Genomic DNA, 15,330 nt, shown 5'->3' on the forward strand with positions numbered 1-15,330 from the left:
CCCTCTTTTCTACCTAACCATCCACCACCACCACCACCACCACCTCCAGTCCGCCTCCCACCACTACCTCCATCAGCGCTGCCTGTATGCGCTCACCTAAATAAATAATGGAGCCCCGTTGAGCGGCGGCCTCGGGTATGCAAATGCTGGCTGGCGTCCCCTCGATGAAGCCGGCCGAAAATATTGGCGGCGGCGACAACACACGCCGCCGAAGTGAACCTCGCCGCCCCGCCCCGCCCCGCCCAAAGCCCCGCTGATGAATCCGACAATGTTAGCGTGTGTGTGTGTGTGTGTGTGTGTGTGTGTGTGTGTGTGTGTGTGTGTGTGTGTGTGTGTGTGTGTGTGTTCCTCGGTCCGCGGCTCAATCCCTTGCAGTTTATTTATTATTTATATTTACTCGATGCACGGTTTCGTATTGATATTATTATTGTTGTTGGTGTTATTATTATTTTTTATTATAATTATAATTATTATCATTATTACTATTATAATTATCATTACAATTATAATTATTATCATTATTATTATCATTGCAAACCCAGACAGGGACGAACCGCTCACGCCGAGCCGCGTGAGCGGTTCGATCCCTGGCTGAGTTAACTCGAATTGTTTTAACATGACCCCTTTTTATTATTATTATTATTATTATTATTATTATTATTATTATTATTATTAGTCATTAGTATTATTATCATCATCAGCACTACTACTACTACTACTATTAACGACAACAACAATAATAATAACAATAATAGTAACAATAATAATAATAGTAATAATAATAATAATAATAATAATAATAATAATAATAATAATAATAATAACAATAATAATAATAATAGCAACTACAATAATGTTGGGACATTTTCGGCAGGTTGGAGAAGGAGGAGAAAGGAAGCGCGGCACACTGAGGCGAGGCTTGAGAGAAACTACCTGGGAATACACTCCAACACACCCGAGTTTTCTTCACCCTCCTTCTCCAATAATATTATTATTAATAATAGCAACATAAATGATAATAATAATAATAATAATAATAATAATAATAATAATAATAATAATAATAATAATAATAATAATAATAATAATAATAATAATAATAATAATAATAATAATAATAATAATAATAATAACAACAACAATAATAAGTCGTAATACAATTTGCTTTCATTTATATCATTCATTTCTGTGAGGAAAACAGTGAAGATAAAGTTGAAGTTGGAGGCCAACGCTATAGCTGCGCGTGGCCTCGGTGCTCACCGCCGCAGCAATGGCCCTTTGTGCCTGTGTTGGGGAGAACACCCCCGGGACACAGGGACATTGTGACAACCGAGTTACCAATTTACCTTCCCCAGGTTTCCCCAGGTACCCATTTATCGACCAGTCCGAAAGGGAGGATGAACAGCTGGGTGAGCTGCACGCCGACTACCCCGGCCGGGATTGGAGCCCGGGCCCGCGTATTCGTAGTTAGGCACGCTAACCATTGCATCACGGAGGCAAATGGGTGTTAATATTAAAAACAAAACAAAACAAAACAAAAAAATGAGAAGTGATAAAACATTTCGATCAATCATTAAGAGAATGAATTTTTTTTTAACTTAATATCTCTTTAAAAAGTGCTACTGGCGGAGGATTAAAAAAAAAGTGCCCGTGGTGCGGGACTGACGACCAAACAAACAGAGCCTGTGGTGCAGGACGGAAGGAAAAAAGAACGTGCCAGTGGTTGAAGAACTGAAAAAAAAAAAGTCTTTGTGCCGAACAAGAAAAGTGCCAATAATGCAGGATCCTAAAAGAAAAGAAAAAAAGTACAGTGGTGTCGGACAGAAGAAAAGGAAAAGCGCCGAGGAGTGTTACAGTTGCAGCACTTCCTGTCCACTGAGTAATTAAAGAAAAAGAAAACTTTTATGAGGCCCGGGCAGGCGATCGGGGACGCAGCGGAAACAAGGGCTTACACGCCGCAGGGACCCGCGACCTCAGGGGAAGGAAAAACACCAAAAACTGAACTCTTGGAACCGGAACCAGCATGTGTTGATTTATTTACTCTCTCTCTCTCTCTTCTTTTTTAATTTCTTTCTTTTGTATTTTTGAGGCATCAGGTCATGAAACAAACCGTGAGCTGTTGAATTCGTTTTATATTATTAACTTGGTGCCCTAATTTGATCGCTCTCTCTCTCTCTCTCTCTCTCTCTCTCTCTCTCTCTCTCTCTCTCTCTCGTATTTTTGAAGTATCAGGTCGCCCAGAAAACCGTGCATCTTTTTTTTAAGTTTTCGACTATGGCGCCGGTAGACTTGCTTGGAGGGGTCTGATGGTATGGCCCAGCCCGTTGTGGCGCAGGCAAGTATTTATAGTGGTGCCATCTAGCATTGGCTCATGCTGCCCCCCGGAGCTCATCTTTGATATTAGAATCTAGAGTCCGGGTTGATGGATGGTCTTCTGGACAGCATGTGGGTAGTCTTAGGCCACTCGGCGGTGACTGAAAAATCCCAGCTTGTGGCACCGGGCGGGGCGCGAACCCGCGTCGTCCTGGACGCGGCGCCGCCACGCTATCCACTCAGCCATCGCCTCCCCTGGAGCTTATGCGTCTTCGTCTTATATTATTAACGTGGTGTGTAAGTTTGATTCTGTTGTCTTGTCTTTTCTTGCACTGCTCACTTGGTTCCTGAAGCTGAGGGAGGAGTACGATAAATTATTGGTAACGGTGCAATATTGTTAGTGATTGTATTAATATTGATTTTTATCTTTCCTTTTTTTTTATTGCGGGACCTTTTTTTTTTTCTTTCAGCTCGAGGATACGACCTGTGGTGACTTTTTTTTTCCAATAGGCGCACCTAACATCACCAAATGTGGGGTACAAACTTGGCGGAGGGACTGATTTTTTGCCTCCAGTGGCGGTAGTGGGCTAGAGTAGCCTATCTGGATTTTTTGTTTCTATATATAAATGATCCACGAGACATCCTAGAGTTCAATGAAAGTATGTGCTTATCTTTGTATTCATTCATACACACACTGGTAATATTTCTATGGTGTCTGATTCACTTATATGAGTGAAATTCTATTGTGATAAACAGTCACAAATTCGTGTCACTAGTAAAATTGAAAGTAGTAATGTAAATTATGCCTCCACGAAATATACACAAATAGATAAATATGAAAGCTCACGAAGTCACAATAAGTGACATCACCTGTTTTGCCCAATAAAAATATGCTCATTTAAGGTATCTGATACCCGCAAAATGGCGTGCGCTGCTGCCTCGATCCACAGTTGTCGTATGAACGTATTTTCATATTATTGTTCTGTTCAAGAAAACGGGTACTCATAATTTAAGTTAGTTTTCGGTTATAAGGATTCTTTACGAAATACAATTATAACATTATCGCCGATAAGTTAGGAAACGTACTGAATCCTGGATCGGCTATTGTGATGTTAGGTGCGCCTATTCGCTGCGAGGGCCAGTATGTATGTGTAATGCAGATGTACACTTTTGTTGTATTTGCTCTTCTTAAACATTTTAACGTGGAGCTCGGATGAATAATATAGAATAACGCTTTTAGTCCAAGTGTGGTGAAAAAAGACAGTGAGTTATTTACATTCTTATTATTTACTGAGAGAGAGAGAGAGAGAGAGAGAGAGAGAGAGAGAGAGAGAGAGAGAGAGAGAGAGAGAGAGAGAGAGAGAGAGAGAGAGAGAGAGACGCGCGCGCGCGCGCGCACACACACACACACACACACACACACACACACACACCGAACAGAAGTCACGCACTTTCAAGATTCTTAAAATAAATATTTAACTTTGATTAAGAAACACTATTGCACGGTCCACCGCACGTGAACTTGAGTTCAGAATTTTTTCCACACATTCTTTCCATCAGATTGACGCAACGAATATCAATATGAACGAAAATGCTTTTCGGAATGATTAAAGGTCTGACTCATTGCAAACGCCAAAAACAGTATCAACAAAACAACTATAACAATAAAACTACAATAATAACAAAAAAATATTTATAATGAAGATAATATAAAAGTTTCTGCCAGATACATCTCAGACCACCTTGATCAGCTCCTGCAACCTATAACAAAACTGGAGTAGATTATTATTATTATTATTATTATTATTATTATTATTATTATTATTATTATTATCAGCATTATTATTACTCCAGTTTGCGGAGCACCATCTTGACGTAGTGAACAATCTTGCGTGTTGTAACGAACTAGTATGATCGAGATAAACAGGAAGAGCCACACTGTGCAGGCCTATTATTAGTGGCCAGAAGGAAACTTACCCCAACACAACGCCATCAGCCAGCACGGTGGGCTACTGGCTGTTTACCTCTGAAAATGCTCAGATGTTTGAATCAACAACCCTAGTACCCGGCAGCGAAAGAGTGCACGGTTAGAATGGGGATCAGAATCAATCGAGATTCCAGAACAAGGGGTGCAAATAATCTCTGAGGATATGGAACAAGCCATCTCTTTTTTAACAGCGGGGACAACTCAATGAAAAAACTTAAAAGAAAAAAAGTGCCCATATACCACTGCTTCCACATAGAAGACAGATTATTCGAAAGTTTGTTCAAATTAAGTTGAATTGTCTTTGTTCTCCCCTTTTAAAATAAGTTCAAGTCATAGAAAAGAGGAAATATAGACGAAGAAAGGCTGTTCCAGAGTATTTCAGTGAAAAATGAAAGAATAACGATAATGGCTAATTCTAAGAATTTGTTTTAGCTGGTCTTGCGAGCTCGGCAGCTGGAGTGATGGAGGCACGCATTTGTAAAGTTCAGAGGAGCAGTCAGCAAGGAGAGAGCCGTAAAAGATAAAAAGTGAGGCAACATTACGGCGGAATTTCAGAGGAAGGAGAGAGAAAGTAAGAGGAGGGGAGCTGATGAAACGAAATGCCTTTGACTGTTCAAAAGAGCTGTGTGGGTGGCACCCCCCCCCCTCCACACACACATGGGATGCAAACTCCATACAAGGGCGAAGACATTTGTATATAAATTTCAAACGCTTAAAACCAGATGAAGGACATAAGGAGAGGTATCACAGAAATCCCGGCTGTAGCGAACGACATGATTAAAGAAGTGCTTTAAACTATGAGAAGAGAGAAAGTTTTCGGGGAAGTTGGTATTAGTGCGTATACAGAAGACACTGGAGAAATTGCTGAAGGAAAAACTGTCGGAGCCTTTTCCAAAATGTCTCGAAAAAACAAAAATTAAAATGCAAAACAAGTCCATAAAAAAAACGAAAATAGGGAAAAATCTAACATTCATCTTAATCTCACGAAGGCCATACCATTTCATCTAAACTCTTAACGTCGGGCATGGCAGAGATGTTAGAAAAACTAAAATGGATGAATAAGGAAACTAAAAGGAGAAATTCCTGAATCTTACATTTGCAGATTACTTTGTTTTCTTAGCGAGTTTAGTGGCGAACTGCGACAGCTGGCAGAAGAACTAAGCGGGGATATCTACAAGTAGGGATGAAGATTAATAAGGAAAAATCTAAAGCTATGTTATAAAATCATGTTCAGATCGAACAAATAGCCATCCACGAGGAAGCTCTGGAAACAGTTAATGAATATGTATCCTTAAGGCAACTGTTACTAATCAATACCTCACTCGGACCGTTGATTCATAAGAAAGACACAAAAGAAAGGGCTGGAGTCCTTTTGGAAAACGAAAATACATTGAGAGGCTCCCTACCGCTGTGCTAATTAAAGCAAAAGGATTCAAACTAGTCTGTTCTTCCCGTCATGACATCTGGAACAGACAGATGAACACTGACTGAGTCCCAGTGAAGAATATGAAAAAGTGCCTATAAAGATGAATGGAGAGAGCAGTGTTAGGAATCGCTATAACGGATGAGAAAAAAAAAACTACAAATGGATAAGAATGTAAACTAAAGAATGAGTAATCATAGATGTGACTGGGTGTTTGATTTTTTTTAATGCCACCACACACGTTCCCTCGTCCCAGTGTTTGTCACCACAACGATCACTCTACGGCACGAACTCCTTATTTAACCTCTATCCCGCTTATCGTCATAGCATTATTGGTGCAGCTGCGTCTTTAATCGTTCTGCAATAGTCAATCAGTCATAACGTGTTGGTGGAAAAGCGAATTACTTTGTATTCTTCAGCCTCGTGGCCCAAAACCTGTCAAGAGAGCGTGTTAAACATACCTGAAGTGTTGGGGTGCGCCGAGGCAGTCATAGAGTTGTTGAGGTTGTCTTGGTGTCTTGTGGTCATCGTTGTGTTGACAGACCCGATGAAACGGACAAATGTCACAGCGGCGCCGCGGACATGTGCACCAGACTGCCGGGGGAAATAAAAACATACATAAAACATATAAAACGAAACAGAGTAACAAATAATACGACACAGATAATAAACTAAAAGAATGACATTTTGGCATATTCATGAACCATATTTATTACCAAATGAAAAATACATGTTAATAAATAATGAAGGAAAAGTAACGTATAAACTAGTCAAATTTTCCTCTCATGGTCATAACTTCTCTCCCTATTATCTACCTCGACGGATCTATGTTGCTTACTTGGGTAGAGAGAGAGAGAAAAAAAAAAAAGAGAAACCACATCCCTACATAATATACGGAAATTAAATCAAGAATCGGCAATGTTCCGGACACATACAAAAGGGAGGACAGCAGATAGACAAAAAGTGATATACCAGGAAATGCTTAATGTAAAAAAGATGCAATGAAAGGCCGTTAATCGGATGTTGTGATGAAATTATGAGTTGTATGGAACGTTTACATCGAGCCGGAAACTAGAAGCACAAGGCAGAGACGAATGAACACCTTTGGGCGATGCTTATGTCACGAAGGAGAATGATTCAGGCTACTGATGATGATGGTTACTTCTACTACTACTACTACTACTACTATTACTACTATAACTACTACTACCACTGCTCCTATTACTCCTCCTCCTCCTACTACTACTACTACTACTACTACTACTGCTACTACTGCTACTACTACAAATCCACCTCCTCCTCCTCCTCCTCCTACTACTACTACTACTCTCATTATTACTATCACCATCATTGCCACTATTATCACTATGAGTATTTTTTGCCACGATTTGTTTCCTTTTTATACTTCTCTTGTCGCTCTTCATATTTTTTCTATCCCACCACCGTGAGCGTCATCCCGAGGTCACAAGCCCCGCCACACAAAGGAAGGGACCAACGCGGCTAAGGCGAAGAAAAGAAAGGACACGAGAAAGACTAAAGCGTCCTCGTACGATGACCATAAAGAACGATACCTGATGGTGCGACGTCGTGGATGAAAGAAAGAGGATACTGAGAGGGATATCAAGGAACACGTATGGGTGATAAAGGACGGAGGGGATACGGCCTTGTGTATGGGTGTTTAACTGTGCCACCACCACCACCACCATCATCATTATCACCAGCACCACCACAATCATCATCATCATCATCCACTACTACTAACACCACCACCACCATCATCATCACCACCACCACGATCATCATCAACATCCACTGCTACTACCACTACCACCACCATCATTATCACCACCACCACCACCACAATCATCATCATCATCATCATCCACTACTACTAACACCACCACCAAGACAAACCACCATCATCACTAAGACCACCACCACCACCACCACCATCAATAAGCCACACACACCCCACCCATCACCCTCTACCACTACCACCATCACAAAGACCACCACCACCATCATCATCACCACTACCACCATCACTACCACTATACCAACGTCACCACCACCAACACCACTACACTCACGACCAGTAACAAATTAGGGGAGAGGAGCGGAGGCGTGAGAGCGAGAAAGAAAGCGATGAAAAAAGACAGAATTGGCTGGGTAGGGAGGAAAGGGACGCCCGCCATCTCTTATCGGGCCGGCGGGACGGAAATGGATTACGACAATTAAAACTTGAAACTGTGATTAATTCATGATTATCTGCCGGGAGAAGAAATATGGGAACCGGAATGATGAAAGGAGAGAGCCGGGACGAATGAAAGTCAAGTTAATTAGGATACATATTTTTTTTGTGTAGAGAATATGTAGGTTTACGAATTATGAAAGTAAAGAGAAAATACTGAAAATGCAAAAAAAAAATAATGGTCATGAGATTTCTGCTGAAGATGAAAAATGAAAAATGTAATCGATTAGACGAAAGACAGAGTTTTTCGATAAGAGATTGATTTACATTTTTTTAGTAACAACAACAACAACAAAAAGTTACGAAAATGCAGAATAAACATTGATAGATTAACAAAGACCGATACAAGAGTTATAAAGATGATAAGACTCTTCATACTAAAAAAAAAACGTCATTCATAATTTTTTCGGAAGCAAAGTGAAGTAGAATGATTATAACGATGAACTACATAATACTTGACAGACACATTGACAAACTTACAGGACACACACACACACACACACACACACACACACACACACACACACACACACACACACACACACACAGACTCTCTCTCTCTCTCTCTCTCTCTCTCTAACACACACACACACACACACACACACACACACACACGACTTTGATATGACGCCACACACCCGGCTGCTGCACCTACACCTGCCTCGCTTCGTTAACCTTTGGATGCGATTCCATTCCACGGACGGCGCGTCAATCCCGGGCCTGACGAACTAACACATGGCAGAGCAATCTACTGAGAAGTCACCCACCTGACTGACTCACTGACTGGCACAATGAATTAACTGACTGACTAACTGACTACTGTGTGACTGATTAACTGACTGACCCTGATTAGTTGACGAATTACGTGAATTAATAGCTCATATTGATTAGGTAATGAGTTAACCAACATGACAATATGACAACTGACTGACGGATTGGCTGACAGACTGACTAATTGACTGATTAATTGACGAACATCATTAATTAATATCTAACACTAACTAACTAATTCAGTGGCCAAGAATATGCTAAAAAGAGTGACTGATTGACTGACTGACAACGAATGACTGAACGATTGAAGGACAGACTGACTGACTTTGACCAACTGACAGAATGAATGAACCGACAACCGACACTGACTAACTAATTAACTGACCAGCAAAATGACAATGAAACGGACTGACTAACTGTCTGACCCAACCTAATTGACGCTATGAATGAATTAATTGTTTATACTAACTAGCTAATCAACTGACAAAGAAAATGACACAAAGGCTGACTTATTGACTGAAAGAAATGAAGGGACGACAATTGACTAGCTGACTCATTGGTATAATAAATGGATGAATGAATTAACTATTTTTTTTTTTAACGTTTTTCGCCTGTGGCGCCGGTAGGCTCTCTTAGTAGGGCCTGATGGTCAGCCCTAGCCCGTTGTGGCGCAGGCAAGTGTGTATAGTGATGCCATCTTTTCTTGGATCATTCTGATCCCCCGGAGCGGAGATTCTTGATTCACGTTGACAGTTCTTCTAGGGTCCGGGGTGGCAGGTGGTCTTCAGGATAGCAGGTGGGTAGTCTTAGGCCACTCGGCGACTGACTATCTAAAAAAATGACAATGATACTGACTGACAGATTAGATGAAAGAAGAACCCTGATTCTATAACTGACAGACTGACTGGCCGATTGAATACATGAATGCGTGAATGAGTGACTCATTGACTAATACCGCTAAACTGAATGAGGGACAAACAAAATGAGCAAATGAGACTGCCCAACTGACTGACTGACTAACCAACTTTCAGACTAACTGGCCGACTGATTGAACGAAGAAGTAAGGAAATGACTGACTAACTGAATATTAATTATACGTAATAACTTAATAAAATAAATGATAATACTATAACGAAGACCATTAGCCGAAAACTAACTTAACTATCATATACCCACCACCAGCGCCACCACCACCACCACCAGCAACAACAACAACGACAACAACAAAGCAAACACTGCAGTCGCCGAACGAACACTGAGTGTGCCGGGACTTTGAACTTTCCGTTTGCGTCAGAAATTTAATCTCGAGGAGAAAGGAAGAGAAAAGAAAAGCAGGCGCAGAAAATAATCGAATTTCCATTTATTGCATCGTTCACATGTACATTTATATCCCGTTATTGTATATTAAAACTGAAAAGCAAGACTATCCCACTTACTTGCCCGTGTGTGTGTGTGTGTGTGTGTGTGTGTGTGTGTGTGTGTGTGTGTGTGTGTGTGTGTGTGTGTGTGTGTGTGTGTGTGCAGTTCAACTTTAAGAATCTCAGAATCTCGGTTTACGACTATGATTTATTCAAGAATTCGTAGACACTCGACCAACACCAGAAGGAGGAGGAGGAGGAGAGGGAAGTGTTAAGGAGGAGCAAGAGGAGGAGGAGGAGGAGGAGGAGGAGAATGGTAAGGGTAAATATAATATGATCCTGGTTTTTTTAATTGCTTTCCTGCTTCCTACCTTCTTTCTTTCTGCTCTCTCTCTCTCTCTCTCTCTCTCTCTCTCTCTCTCTCTCTCTCTCTCTTTTCCGCTCTCGTTATCTTTTTCGTCTTTCGTTCTTTAACAATTAGCATCTCCTCAGTTACCGTAATCTCCTGACACATCGCTCTCCTCCTCTTCCTCCTCCTCTTTCTCTTCCTCCTCCTCCTGCTTCGTCATTACACATTCCCCTCTTCTTCTTTTTACTCTTCATTTCCACTCCTCTCATCGACACGCAAACATTGTCTTTTGAAAGATGAAACGCAGGTGCCAGTGGTCTGTTGGGGCGGTGGTGGTGGTGGTGGTGGGTGTGGTTGTGGTGGTAGTGGTGATGTTTCTGTCGTTGTTCCTGTTGGTTTTGTTGTCATTGGTGGTGGCGCTGGTGGTGGTGATGGTGGGGGATATTGACGTTGTTGTTTTTGCTGTTTTTTTTTTCTTTCTTCTTTTAGTGTTGTTGTTGGTAGTGAGGGTGGTAGAGGCAATAGTGGTGTTCGTAGAGGTGGAGGAAGTGGTATTGGTGTTGGTGACATTGGTGTTGATGGTGTTGGCAGTGGTGACAGTGGTAGGTAGTGGTGGTGACGGTGGTGGTGATCGTGGAGGTGGAGGAAAGTGTTGCTGTTCTTGTTGTTGTTCTTGTTGTTGTTGGTGGTGGTGGTTGAGAAAAAGAACGAAAATGAAGACCAGGACAGCAAAAATCAACATACAAGATGATGAAGATGATGATGATGAAGATGCTGTTGATGGGAGGGAGATGAAAGATGATGAGAAAGAAAACAGAAGGCAAGATGAGAGGAGGGAAGGATGAAGAGGAGGAGGGGAGGAGGAGGAGAGGAGGAGGATGAGGAGGAGCAGCGATGATGGATGGGAGGAACACAGGGTGACGGTGACGTGAAGAGGTAAAGAGGGAGAGTGAAGGGCAGTTGAGCAGGAAGAAGAGGCGGGACGAAGGAGGAAAAAAAAATAGATACGAAAAGTTGGCGTAAGTGAGAGTAAGGGGAAAGCCGTGAGTAGGAAGAGAGGGAAGGAACAAAGACGATACTGAAGAGGGAGATAGAGGAAGGGAGAGAGAAGAGGAGAAGAGGAATGAAAATACAAGTATGTATGGACAAGGCAATGAACAATGGTGGAAATGCAAAGCGGGAGGGAAGAATGGATGAAGAAAAGCAAGGATAGAGGTAGTGATGAAGAAAAGCAAGGATAGAGATAGTGGGGCAATGAGATGAGAAGAGTTTTGTGGCGAAAAGATATTAAATGGAGAAGGAAAAAATAAGGAAAGTAGGAAAATAAAAAGAGGAGTGCGTAGGAAGAGAGGGAAGGAACATAAACGATGCTGAAGAGGGAGATAGAAGGAGAGCGAGAGAAAAGGAGAAGCGCAGGTAGGATGGAAAACACAGGTATGCATGGAGAAGGCAAGGAGCACGGGTAGAAATGCAAAGCGGGAGGGGAGACGGTATGAAGGAAAGCAGGGACAGAAGAAGGAGTGAGGCAAGGAGATAAGAAGAGTATTGTGGCGAAAAGGAATTAATTAAGGGATGAAAGCAAGAGAGAGAGAGAGAGAGAGAGAGAGAGAGAGAGAGAGAGAGAGAGAGAGAGAGAGAGAGAGAGAGAGAGAGAGAGAGAGAGAGAGAGAGAGAGAGAGAGAGAGAGAGAGAGAGAGAGAGAGAGAGAGAGAGAGAGAGAGAGAGAGAGAGAGAGAGAGAGAGAGAGAGAGAGAGAGAGAGAGAGAGAGAGAGAGAGAGGAAATCAGTCTAATCTAGCAAGCAGGAAACAACTAAGCAGAGCGAGAGATGGGATTAAGGAGTGAAGCGGAAAGAGAGCGAGAGGAAGCAGGAGATAAGTAGAGAGAGAGAGAGATGAAGGGAGGCAGGGAGAGAGGGAGGATATGGCCGGAGAGGGGTTGGGGTGAGGGAGAAAGGGTTGAGGTGAGGGGTGAGGAATGAAAAATGAAAAAAAGAGCGCAAGGAAGCAGGAGATAAGCAGAGGAAGGAGACAGGTTGGGGAGAGAGAGTAGGAAGGGTCAAGAGGTGAGGGGTAAGGGAGGGTCAGGTTGGGTCAGGGAGGGTGAGGGGGTGGGAGGGGGTTGGTCTTAGGAAGCAGGAGATAAGCAGAGGGAGATGGAGGGAGACAGGGAGAGAGGGTATGGTTGGGAAGAGGCTGGGGAGAGGGAATAAGGAGGGTCAAGAGGTGGGGGGTAAGGGTGGGTCATGTTGGGTCAGGGAGGGTGAGGGGGAGGGAGGGGGTTGGTTTTCGGTGTCATTTGTCTTCATTAATCACCGCCAGATAACCCTAAACACTCTCTGGTCAGGCCGCCGCGGAGGGTCTATTTGGGTCTTTTAATAACGCCGGCACACACGAATTTCCGTACCGCGACAAGGGCGAAGAGGAGACTGAAAAATTATAATGAATGTTTGGCGGCGGCGGCGAGGGGTGGCGGGGCGAAGATTGGTGGTGGTGGTGATGTTGTTGTTGTTGTTGTTGTTGTTGGTGGTGGTGGTGGTAGTGGAGATGGTGTTCATAATGATGGAAAAAAAAAATATGAAAGATGAAATAACGATAATGACCTCAAAAATAATAATAATAGATAGTAATAATTTTCCTTCATGTAGTCTAGACGTAGTAGATAACACACACACACACACACACAAAAAAAAAAAACACATTCAACACATCAACGGGGGAACAAACACGGGCGACCACAGGAGGGCGGGGGAGGGGGGGGGGGGGGCGGTTTACGTCAAGCGCGGGCACTGAACGGTAGGTAACTGGTGCTTCATGGCTGATTGGAAAGCGATAACCCAATGTAATCAGAGCAGCGGGAATCATTACCACACACGCCACTGCCTCGCGCCAGCCAAGCCAGCAGCCGCAGTCCAGACCCGCCGCGGGCGCTGCTGTCAAATGGCTTAAGCCCCCGACGCAGCCCTCGCCCACACCACGTCCATAGCCGTCCCCGCCTTCACTCCAGGGAACACGACGTGAGGAGGAGACGAAGGAGCGACGAGTTATTGAGCATCCGTGGACATCATTGGAGCGGGAGTTAAGGGAAAGATACACGTTGGTAAATCAGAGTGCTTAAAGATGAGTAATGCGTCAAAGAACACGAAGGAGCGTTCCTGGATCTTGATACAGGAGTGATGTGGAATAATGACAGGAAGAATATCGGAGGGTACAGAAGAGAAAAATACGTACTAGAACAATAGGGAACATCACTGCATAGAGTACAAGCGTCAGATACGAAGAAAAGACATCTGGGAACATATACTGAACGGATGTATATCAGAACAGCACGGCATATTAAGGAAGGGGACACAAGGGAAACAAATAGCAGAACGTAAAAAACATCGAGGGAAGGAAAAGATTTAGCTATATAGTAAAGCATAAGGAAACTTCATGTAAAAAAAACCATAAGGGACACATAAAGAGAACATCAGGAAACATCGTGAGAGGGAACACAATGCATCGATACGAATAAGAACATCAAAGAACATCATGAGAGGGGAAACATTGGCCCAATAGGTGTGAGAACATCAGGGAACATCGAGAGAGGGAACACAGTGCACCGATAAGAAAGAGAACATCAAAGAACATCATGAGAGGGGAAACATTGGCCAAATAGGTGTGAGAACATCAGGAAACATCGAGAGAAGGACACAGTGCACCGATAAAAAAAAGAGAACATCAAAGAACATCATGAGAGGGGAAACATTGGCCCAATAGGTGTGAGAACATCAGGGAACATCGAGAGAAGGGACATAGTGCACCGATAAGAAAGAGAACATCAAAGAACATCATGAGAGGGGAAACAGTGGCCCAATACTTAAGAGAACATCAGGGAACATCGTTAGAGGAGAGACAGTGCACCGATACATAAGAAAACATCAAAGAACATCGTAAGAGGAAACAGTGGCCCAATACTTAAGAGAACATCAGGGAACATCGTTAGAGGAGACACATGCCTCCGATACAAAAGAAAACATCAAAGAACATCGTAAGAGGAAACAGTGGCCCAATACGTACGAGAACATGAGGGGACATAATGAAAAGATACACAGTGGAGCGATGCGTATTGGAACATCATCCCGTCACGGCCAAGCCCCAAACAGATGAATGTTATCAAGTAGGATTAGCTCGAGGATTCCGTCGCCCACCGCACGCCGCAGAGGCACCCAGGCAATCAGTCAGTGGAAGAGCATCATCAGAAGACCTCCCGCGTCCTCCATCAAGCATCCAGACAGAGGTTCCATAACTTTTTTTTTCTATTCGTACGCGAGGTCAAGGTTAGTGCAAATTGATAATCCGATAACGTAGCCTCAAAAGAGATCCAAGAAACAAGATATATCCACAGACCTCCGGAGCGCTTTCACAACAGATGTCAGTATTATAGAAAGATGCGAGCAGATTCTTCAAGACTGTTTTAATGTATGTATTAGACACATGATGGCAAAGTAAGGTGAAATACAATGAATGTGGATACGCCTGCACTCACTACATTTATTTCATACTTTTTCGTCGTTTCATTTTCTTCGTCTTTCATTTTCTTTTTTCTTCGGCTCTCTACTTCAAACTTTTCTCCTCTTCTACCTCCACCTCCTCCTCCTCCCTTTCTCCATCTCATCACTACTTCCACACCAGTTCAGTAAGTAGTATGAGGCAGAGCGCTGGATCTAAACACACACACACACACACACACACACACACACACACACACACACACACACACACACAGAGATAGACTGAAGACACTACCAGACGGGCGAGTGCCTCATAAACGTCTTGAGATTATGGGTTCCTGTCACAGCCAAGGATTACGGGCGTCTGTCAGGGTGGTGAACTGCGGC

The 15,330-nt window shown here is 42.9% G+C and overlaps 1 protein-coding gene across 5 annotated transcripts in view; it reads right to left on the reverse strand.

Moving 5' to 3' along the window:
* Positions 1 to 15,330, reverse strand: part of LOC126998352 (protein abrupt-like) — a 464,876-nt gene that overhangs the window by 113,502 nt on the left and 336,044 nt on the right. For all 5 annotated transcript variants that reach the window (XM_050859870.1, XM_050859867.1, XM_050859864.1 and 2 more), the window contains one exon: positions 6,185 to 6,317. In XM_050859870.1, coding sequence (XP_050715827.1) covers positions 6,185 to 6,251 — 67 coding nt within the window. In that variant the 5' untranslated portion in view covers positions 6,252 to 6,317. The remainder of the gene's footprint in view (positions 1 to 6,184; positions 6,318 to 15,330) is intronic.

The sequence above is a fragment of the Eriocheir sinensis genome, chromosome 14 (assembly GCF_024679095.1).
Source record: "Eriocheir sinensis breed Jianghai 21 chromosome 14, ASM2467909v1, whole genome shotgun sequence".
Lineage (NCBI taxonomy): Eukaryota > Metazoa > Arthropoda > Malacostraca > Decapoda > Varunidae > Eriocheir > Eriocheir sinensis.